The 10,619-nt window shown below is 41.7% G+C and overlaps 2 protein-coding genes across 2 annotated transcripts in view; one reads left to right on the top strand and one right to left on the bottom strand.

The window, feature by feature from the left end:
* Window positions 1-261: 261 nt before the first annotated feature.
* LOC147895829 (uncharacterized) lies at window positions 262-1,371 on the top strand. Its single transcript, XM_087382864.1, has one exon. The coding sequence runs from the start codon at window positions 355-357 to the stop codon at window positions 1,369-1,371; it is 1,017 nt and encodes a 338-aa protein (XP_087238990.1). The 5' UTR covers window positions 262-354.
* An 8,590-nt stretch (window positions 1,372-9,961) lies between these two features.
* The window catches only part of LOC147895828 (uncharacterized), a 51,115-nt gene continuing 50,457 nt past the window's right edge, over window positions 9,962-10,619 (bottom strand). Inside the window, exons 5-6 of the mRNA XM_087382972.1 lie at window positions 10,475-10,563; window positions 9,962-10,322 (exon numbers count right to left, since the gene is read on the bottom strand). Coding sequence (XP_087239098.1) covers window positions 10,204-10,322; window positions 10,475-10,563 — 208 coding nt within the window. The 3' untranslated portion in view covers window positions 9,962-10,203. The remainder of the gene's footprint in view (window positions 10,323-10,474; window positions 10,564-10,619) is intronic.

The following is a 10,619-nucleotide window of genomic DNA, read 5'->3' as shown; positions in this document are numbered from 1 at the left end:
AAAGCAAGTTATTGATCTCCACTTTTGGAGAAAAAACCCACAATGTGAGGAACTTAATAAACTTATTACAAGGGAGTGGAACATAAAATGTAAAGGGAGCACGAAACGGATTAGGCTCTTTAATTAAAGGCCACAATGGGGCGGCTGAGGAAGTTATAAGAAAAGTTTTTAGGAAGGCTTTGGCCTACCGGAAAGAGAGGCTCTCTCAACTCTTATGGGAGCTCAAGCTCTATAAAGCACATACTCTCTTGCAAGCTTATATGTATTGTAACTTCTGCAGCCTCCCTTATTTGTTAGTTTTGGCGCCCTTCACTTCTCCACAGAAGCCGACAAACCTTGCCTCCTTCTCACACCATGACAGTCCATCCTCTCGTCTTCCATGACCCTCTCAGCTTGGAATTTCGCAGCTCAGCAGCTGCCCTCCCTACGCAGGATGCCATCCTTCTCCCCCCTTTCGATGCTTGCCCTGTCCCTCAACAGCAATGCACATCTCACCCAGCAAACTCCCCACAGAACGCGATGAGCTTTCCTACGATGGGCTTTTCTTCGTTTCGTATGGGTCCGAAATTGTGGGAAGCCTGCGCGCTTAAGTCGAGTGTCCCAGCTTCTGAAGCTCATTCAGATTATTGGGCAGACGCGGCTCCCTCTCTGTCCGGCTTCCCAAGTCCGAATGAAAAAAATGTACATGTAGAGGCTTTAGATAAACCGAGGGAGGAAGGCAAATTTACGCCGTGTCCAGTTCACAAGGAACTGGGCGGACCCGACGAGCAGTCTGCAGAGGATGCGGAGGACAGCAAGCCCAGCGCGCATGTAGACGAACATCAGCAAGAAGAAGATGATACCAAGATCAGAATACGATATGACATTTTTCCTCCTCCTCTCGCTTCCCCCGTAAGATGCGGTACAAACGCAGGTTTCCCAAGTACTTTGCTGAGGGTCCATCTACGATCTATAAAGAGGAATGGCCGATTGATTCTGGAAGCGCTACCCACGTCGTCACCGCAGAGGTATTTGCGAGCAGAACGTGGGAGCGGGCGCTTGCGATTGCAATTAATTGATGAAGGCGAGCAATGTGAAGCACGAGAGAACGCAAACGAAGAAGAAGAAGATGAAGATGAAGGTAAAGAAGCCGATTTGGACAAAAGGGCGATGGAAGGGGGAGAGGAAGGGGGGGTTGCGAATGCTTATCGTCCAGCAGCAGCAGGAGGAGGAGAGATCTTGGTTGAGGATGGCAATGGAGACACTACACTTTCAAAAATTGCTTTGACTCATCAGCTGAAGACGATGAGCAACAACAGGGTGGCTTCATGGGTGCATTCCCGAGATTTTCTCCATAGGTCTCTCAACAGAGTAAGCCCATTGGTCTACTAAGGCTCTTTTCCCTTTGTACTTTACCATGTATCACTACCCTACTCTCGCAAGAGTTTTACACTCCTCACGTCTCATATAATACAAATCTCTTCCCTTCACTCTTCCTTGAGAGCACTCATGTTGCCATTTTGAGCTCATGCTACTCCGTGCTTATGTGGCATTCAAGCTAATGAGTGCTCATTAGCATATGCACTCATGAAGTGTTCGAGCTAATATGTGCTTAATATCAAAGTGTGCTTATGTGGCATTCAAGCTAATGAGTGCTCATTAGCATATGCACTCATAAAGTGTTTGGGCTAATATGTGCTTAATATCGAAGTGTACGGAAGTGGGTGCATGATTAATACTTCTAGAAATGCTTGTACCGCTGCTATGAATTCTAATGAGACATTGGAGATGGGCTCTTTCAAGAGTCTTCGAACAGTTCTTGAATCATACGATGGGTTAGATGATCCCTAAGGGCACGAAGGGGAAAGAGATTGTCTCTCTTTTTCCATATCCTATGATGGCTCCTTGCCTCCAAATACCCCCCTAATGTTATGTCTTGCTTTTTGTATATGGTTTTATCATGCCACATGGAATTAGCACACTCAATCATAGCTCTACTATTTTCAATACCTTCATCAACACTAGATGAGTTTATGCAATCTAATAAATAAGAGAATGGGGGTAAACTTCAATCTCAAGATCTTGTTGATAGTTAAAAAGGTCTAGTCAAAAGATAAATTATAATCAAAATTCATGGCAATGGACAATTCATCCATTGTTTTGCATACTAAACTATTTATAGCCAAGTGGACTATCCATCGATGAAGGTTTGGACTTTGAAGATGGTTGCATTCTCCTACTTGCAAAGCTCCTACATGGTTAATGCATAAAGGAAATAGAGCAATTTCTTATATGTTGAGCTAGTTTGAGATATAAACAAAAGGCATTTGTTTGCCTTAAATGTGAATACACACTCACTCTGTGGATAAAGAGGAAGAAATATTGAGCATAGATTGAAGCCCAATATCTTTCCATCCAAGAAATACTTTGCACATACCTCCTAGTGTGAAAGCTATTTGATCCATTAAGAGATCTTTATGTTTAAGCTTTTTCAAATAGTGAAGTAATGGTACATAGGGAAGGACTCTTATCATTTTCATCCATTAAGGGATCTTTAGGTCTAAGCTTTCTTAAACATTGAAGTAATGGTATACATTGAAGGACTCTTTACATTCCCACTGGACAACTACCTTGCAACCATCTCAATCATCGGATCAATCTATTTTTTAATGTAATGCAACACTCAACTTGAACTTACGATACAGAGAAAAAGACTCTTAATATCTTCCACTAGATAACTACCTTCTAGCCGATTAGCCATCCAAATCATTGGATAAACTTATGTCTTAATCTTGGCTGCAACACTCTTCCGTGGACTTCCCATGACCTCGAACTTTTGATTGAAATTTCACCATGATGGCCTACTCGTGTTTAGACCTCTATTCAGATCCACTACTTTGTAAGGGGGGGTACAACATATGGTAAAAGGTTGAAATGAAGGCCTTTGTAAGAATTTGATTTAGTATACGGATGCTCAACTTTGATGTGTGCTATATTCTTTAAAGAGAGATAGAATATGAGTATTTGAGAGGAATTTTTGGGAACCTCGAAGAACCCATTTGGCAACCCTCTCAAACTAAGAATAAGATCCAAAAAGTACACAAACATGGAAAAGCTCACAACATAGACAAAAGGAAAACAATTCCCTCATGCAAAATTTCCCTTTTGCACTTTTATTGTTTTAATTCAACAACGTAATTTTTTAATATCGGTTCCCTCTCATTTCCTCAAATCAAGGCTTGCTACTAGAGGCAATTTGTTAAACAAATCGTTGGAGGAAAAAACATGATGTGATTTTAAAATAATTTATTTCTGTGATTACTATCCGCAAATTCATAATTCTTAAAAATTTCATAACCCAACAAGTTCCAAAGATCATCCTTAAATACTTTCAAAGCTAGTGAATGCACATGTCATCTTGTATAATGTAGACATTAATAAAGAAGGCTATCAATCAAACACCAACCAATGATCAATAATAATTGTATCCCGAAGGATACTTCCAATGATTGCTTTTGAATCCTCTATCCCTTTCCATGAGAAGGATTACTGAAAACACCATTAAAGTGGTAGTTGTTTTTTAAAATCCCAAAACCAAGGAGCAAATACACATATAGAGACCTTACACTTTGGAGATTTCCTTTGCAATTGCCCCATAAGCAAACATCCCAATTGTATTGCACACATTTTTCAAAGCTAATGAATGTACATGCCATCTTGTATAATGTAGACATCAATAAAGAAGGTTATCAATCAAACACCAACCAATGATCAATATCATTGTGTCCCAAAGGATACTTCCAATGATTGCTTTTGAATCCTCTATCCCGTTCCATGAGAAGGATTATTGAAAACACCATTAAAGTGGTAGTTGTTTTAAAAATCCCAAAACCAAGGAGCAAATGCACATAGAGAGACCTTGCACTTTGTAGCTTTCCTTTGCAATCACCCCCTAAGAAAACATGGCAGTTGCATTGCACCCATATCTATAGCTCATTGTTTTCCATACCTTTGTGGACATGCCATTAAAAAATGAAAAATATCCTCACGAGCGCTAGGGAATCTTTTACAAAAGCCATCAAATTTTCCATTTGTAGACCTCTATCAAGGGTCTCCTTTTCATGTTAACGAGAACTTATAGACCCATTATATTACATCTCTCCACTTACTTGTTCAGAGTATTAGTAAGATTGTTGTTCTCCTTGTGTAGAGTAGAGATGGGTAGGAGTTTTGAGTGCCAACCAAAATTTGTTCAACTTAATTATAAGTTTAATATTTAAGTTAGTTGCCACCTTGCCATTCATGATCTTACCTATATCCCATAGTGATACCTCTTTGCTAGGAAAAGTTACTTTTTGTTTCATAGAAGTTAATTTTGTTCCTTAGATAAAAACCTTGCCTGATATCCTTCATCTCCTTTATGCCATAGGACTTCTCACACCTAAATGTTTTTCTCGTAGCTTGAGGGAATCCACAATCTCTCTTCATCATATATTGCTCTAGGGTGTAGGAGGACGGAATAGTGTCTTTGGCTATAAAACTGCCCTTACCAATACCAAATAGAATAAGCTCCTAGGGATTCCCTTGCAAGACATCCAACAAAAGAGGTAAAGCATGCAATTCTTAGTTATTCCTATCTTGCTTTCATTGAGACATCAAACCCCATAACAATAGTTGATCCCTGTCTTGCTTTCATTGATACATCAAAACCATCAAACCCCACAAGAATACCCGCATCTAAAAAAGTTGGCCTTTCACAAAACATTTACAATTCCTTAGAGCAACCCATTTCCCCTTCTTTTCCTTCACAAAAAAATTATGCAATTTTGTTGTGAATAATAGTTGATCCAAAAGCTCAAAGAATAGTTCATGATAATCTCAACATCTTGATCTGACTAACATGGAGTAACGTTGTTGTTGTCATCAAATTGTTGATTCATTAGTCATCTACTATCTCATAACTCAACCCTCATGAACTTACCTTCATTATCTCATGATATATACCTACCCAAAGAGGTATGTAGCTATTGTGAAAATTAAGCAGTCTATGGAACATCTTGTTTAATGAGATCTAGTATGTGCTTCACTATCGATAAGTTTATTTAGCTCATGGGTATAGGTTTGGATTTTCACGCTTGTGAAAGCTACCAGCTATGATTGCTTTGAATCGACTTGACAGACGAAGACAATAGATTTTTACAAAAATCATACCAAAGGCAAATGTGGTATTTTAATTAGTATTCTTAGCATTTATGCCTCTTGTGCATCTCAAGCAGAAATTGATCCTAGTGCCTATTGGGTAGGCATATAGACAATCTATCCATTATCCACTTTCCTATGCATCAAATACTCTAATTGAAAGGAAAATGGTTTAGAAAAATTGGAGTTGGAAATGCACCAATTTAATAGTTCTTGGATACTTTAATATGCATAGCAATGGCAGAGTAGAGGGCACCCTTTATCATTTGAGATTCTGAGTTTTGCTACTTGGGAACCACTAAAAAGGACCAATAATCTTTTAGGTGCTAGCAAAGAAGAGTTGTTCACTAGTCTAATAGTCAAATTGTGATAACCAAAACGAAGTTAGGTTGAGCATAAATCATATATCCAAGTGTATTCATGATTGAAGTTTCTCTTGTTTCAAAAGGAAATTGAGGGAAAAAAAAAGTGTCTATATATTTCAAATAGAAATTTCTTTTAGGGAGCGATGGCCAATAATATTCGATAGATCGACCAAGGATTGCTTTTTTTAAAATAAGGGATTCTTCAAGAGGACGTTCCTCCAAAGAGTTTTGAGACATGATTGGCCATAAATTCCTTGAATGAAAGTTTGCAAGTTGTGAGCTTCTAGAGCACCAAACTTCTTCCCAAAGATGATCCTAAGTAGGATCTAAAAATTAGACACCATTGATCATGCTAAACTTTAGCTCAAACATCTTTGCAAAATGTATTAGCTCTTAGATTACTTAATAAAATAAACTTTTGAATTAGATAAGAGCAAAAACGATTATACAAGATAGAAACCACTTGGATGCGATTGTAGTCTTGTGGGAAAGTAATGAGTATGCCAAAGAAACTAGGCATGATATTTGTTTCATTAATGAGAAAACGTATGATACATTGGATTGTGACATCATCATTCAATCCCTTCATCAATCATAATTTATCTTGCCCTTTCTTCGTATATCACTTACAAAAGCCTTGCTACCAATGATAAAAGCCTTAGTACCGATGGCACTTTCCCAACACAAGATGATGCTATCGATACGATTCTTATTATCAATGGTTATATATTTATTCCAACTAGTAATATGCAAATCACTAGCAATATAGTGTGCCTTTTTGTGGCCTGTGATTTCGTTATAAGAGTGGCAAGTGACAAGATGATAGTTCAAGTTGGCTCAAATCCCAACATTCATGACGTCTTCATCCAAGAAACCCACTACAGTGCATCAATAGACAAAAAAGGAGTCAACTGATCCATGATGTACAATGGCAAAAACAAACTTACAAGAGTTAAAATGTAAATGAGATCTATGCCTATCAGCTTTTGAGCTCCACTTGACTGTGGGACTCACCTCCTTGTTAATATACATACGTACAGATGGACAGACAGACAGACAGACGGCAGAACAGGAGGGTCACTGAAGTGCCTAGGCCTACTTTGATGTATCATGTTGAGCATCACGAGATTCTCTAAGACCCCTTGTACATAAACCTAGAGGGGTTTCTACTGCCTATATAAGGATTGTCAATCTTCATCTTGGTTTTGACAGAGGGATGAGCTTGCTCCAACGGAAGACCTCTCCAAGATCACACAGCTCTAAAAGAAATCACCCTCAATCCGTGTGCACAAGATTAGATATGAGCATGTCATACAGCCACATGTACAAAGAATGCTCCAAAATAGGTACAAAGGTAGGTCTCAGTGTACATCAAAGCAGCAGGGTGCTGCCTTGATGTGGACCACTGTGACCTTCAGTCTGCTGTCTTCTACCTCCTCCTGGCCCCTTCAAGTCAGCAGGCAGCCTGTGCGCTCTTGCGTTGAGCTTCAGTGGGCTGCAGGACCTTGGATTAGATGCCAAACGGGAGACTGGAAACCCCCCTTCATCTAGGTGAGGGCTGGCCCCTCCCCCCCGCGCGCTTCCTTGGAATTGGCCAACCAGGCTAAACAGGCCGAGCTGTCAGCCCTAATGGCTGATTGTACAGCCAACCTCCTGCCACTGGCCAAACCCTCTGTCAGGTGCCACACAATGCAGCTATTCCTGGCCACAGGCTTATAAAGCCCATTATGCTACACTGGCTGCTGGGCTGATGTGCACCAGACTTGCCCTCCATGGTGACCTTTACAATGGCCATGCACCAGCCTTCATAGGCTAACTACTTTGGCTCCATGTGCTACCTATGTGCGAGACTTCTGAGCTGCCCACATGGCAGCCTCTTGCACTCCTGTCTCTCTGCCCCAAGTGGCAAGCTTCTTAACACCTGGCTTCCTCTCATCCCTTCCCATGCTGGTGGTCATCCTCCCCCATATCCTCTTCATATGCAACTCACACATGGGGAGGTGACCCCTAGATCCCAACACTTTTCACTGACCCACGTGACCCACTGGTCAACGCAGATGCTCCATCAGCTCCCACAGAAGAATAGACCCGAGGTTTTGGTCCTCATACCCGCAGCTCCTACTCCATACAGGTAAGCCACCCTTGGCACACAGGTAACTATGCAGCACCAACCACCTATGGCACCGCAAATCCAGATCACAAACATGCCAGCCTCCCCTCCGACACATTCATCCACAAAGTCACCATCTCACGACTCTACAAAATAAAAACAGCTGTCCTCCTCGGAAACTGAGAACATATTGGATCTTGCAGCCGGGGTCTGTTCAACCAATCAACTAACCGATACAATCCGCAACCTGGTTCATGAAACCTCATACTTTGAGATCCCTGTGGCTGCGCCACCTAGATCCCCAGTGGCAGGAATTCTTCCAGCTGACTCTGGAACTCTAAATTCGTTACCTGATCTCACATAAGCATATGTAGACTCCTCGAATCTGTTGGTTCCCTAGTCACCACCTCAAAGCCTTCAACTGAATCACCTCCTATAACTTCCGGCATCTTGTAACTGGGGCAACATGGAGAAGCTTCCTGATAACCTTTAGTTGTCAGCAACTCAGGCTCTTAAAGGCTTCATCACCGACCTCAATTGTAATCTTGCAGCATGCACCGAAAGCCTCCGCAATGACAATACCCTCTCTCACCAAAAGCCTCCGCAATGAGAATACCCTCACAGCTCGTTTGTACCAGGGTTCACAGCCTCATAGACCCATCGGTCTTCCAAAGACTTTAATAAACTCTTTTTCTTTCTTTCTTTCTCTCTCTACGGAGGGCTTTCACCCTCCACCCCCAAAGTACCATTTAATGTAGTTCTCTAGCTGTAATAGTTATTACCAACCCTCTGGAGTTTCTTGGAAGCTTACTCACCCAGAGCATGGCCAATTGGCTGCAGTCCACCTTATGACCAATTTCCGCCAATTGATCCCTAAGATCCTTCACTTTTACAAAGTAGTCATGTCTAGACTCAACATCGTCCATCATCTGGTGAAAGCACGTTGATACTCCCTATATTTTTGCTTTCATGGAGATCCTTCGAGTCTCCCATGCTTCATGCAGATCTCTGCTAACTAGATATGTGCATCCCTAAAAGCATGGAAATTGCAACTGCATCCTCCAGTTTCCACTCCCTGGATTGCCAGAATCGTAACCATCACGGATCTCAGCTCCGTTTTCCATCACCTCCTACATCTCCCTGGCCACCAAGTGGCTCTGAATCATCACTTTCCAAATCTTATATAGTTGGCTGAGTTTGACTTTCAGCCTCACCAACTTTGGATGGTTGAGCTAGACACCATGGCAAGGTGTACATGACCTGAAGTCTAGATCCTTCCTCTCCACACTGCAAGCTTGGACAAAAGACACATCTGAATGTAGGAGCTCCTTCCTCTTGGCAAGGACACCACCCGTCATTTTGGACTAGATCATGGTCATAGATCTTCTGAGCTGACTCACGAAACTGGCTCTGATAATATGTCAGAGAAACTAGGCACTACCACACCAAGCATGTCAGATAGAGAGTTTGCTTGCTACAGACAACTCCCCACAGCAAAAGACTTCCCCAAGATCACACAACTTTAACAGAGATCACACTCACTCCAGTGCACACAATAGCATAAATCACAAGCTTAGATCCGAGAAGTACACAGTATGTAGTACAGCCAAAACATGTATAAAGAATGTTCCAAAATAGGACAACTTCAAAGTCTGGCAGTCTGCACACTCTCAGTGGGCTGCAGGACTCTTGGATTGGATGCCCTCCATTATATAGGTAAGGGAAGCAGTTGCCCCAACTAGCCGACCAGACCTATAACCAGGATGATCTGTCAGCCCTAGTGGACAATCGCAGAGCCGACCTCTTGCTACTGGCCAAACTCCTGTCAGGTTCCCACCCAACTGCACCTACTGCTGGCAGACTGGATTCCAGGCCTTTTAAAGGCCCATTGCCTTGCCCATTAACAGGCACAAAGGCTGACCAATTCTGGCTCCATGTGCTGCCCATGTCATACTCTTCCATGCTGCCTACATGGCAGCCACTCTTGCACTCTTGTCCCTTTCAGATCTGCCCCCGTGGCAGGTTTCTTCCTCTGCCCACATGGCTTCCTCTCATCCCTTCTCACGCTGCTGATCACCTTCCCCCACGTCCTCCTCATATGCTCACACGTGGGGAGGAGCTCCTAGATCCAACAATGGATACAATGTAGTGCACTCCTGGGACAACAGGACATTTCTTGTGATGACAGCGGAGGAAAAGGCATGATCAATGTCCCCCCATTGATTGAGGATAATCAATAATTGAGAAGTTCCCATTAAAAAATTATACAAGAGAAAGAATGCTCTACATCTTCCCAAGGTTACTCAGTGTAAAGGCAGTAAAAATTTGTTATGCGTCTTAAGACATATGTTATTAAAAGCCAACAAATAATGGGGCCTAGTATAATCAACAGACACATTCCTGTCCTGTAAAGATTCCTGTTCTGTAAAGACTTGAAAGAGTAGCATGCGGGATAATTTTTTTAGATACATGAGAAGGCATGGCTTTAAAATACAAGTTTTGTGCGACATATCCTGAGCCATTATAAACCACAGATATACATTGCCTTTTTCAAGTACAACATTTTGATTGGGGGGTGGAGCTCGGTTGATCATCTATTATTACCATGCCTCTCCTCTGTTGTGAAGGTGTAGAACTCTCAGTATTCTGTCCTCTTTGCTCCACAATGCCTGCATCCAAATCTCTTTTAGTGAATATTTGAAAGAAACTTTCAGCAATGTCCAAAACTCACAAAGTAGCCTTTGGTTGGTCTAAAGAGGAAACCTATAAAACTTCTCTCTCTCTCTCTCTCTCCTTTTTGGTGTGGAAGACATTAACTTACGATTTGCAATATCCAAAAACACATCATCAATTCCAACATTCAGTTTTGCAGATGTTACAAAATGGCTTGCTCCGATAGAAGCAGCATATCTGCACCACACATTATCAGAGGAGAAGAATGTTAGGAGCGAATTGAGGAATCATGA

The sequence above is a fragment of the Dipteris shenzhenensis genome, chromosome 12, assembly GCF_047967505.1.
Source record: "Dipteris shenzhenensis isolate YYH24624 ecotype China chromosome 12, Dip_SZ_1.0, whole genome shotgun sequence".
NCBI classification, from domain to species: domain Eukaryota; kingdom Viridiplantae; phylum Streptophyta; class Polypodiopsida; order Gleicheniales; family Dipteridaceae; genus Dipteris; species Dipteris shenzhenensis.
This window is presented reverse-complemented; position numbering and strand designations above follow the sequence as displayed.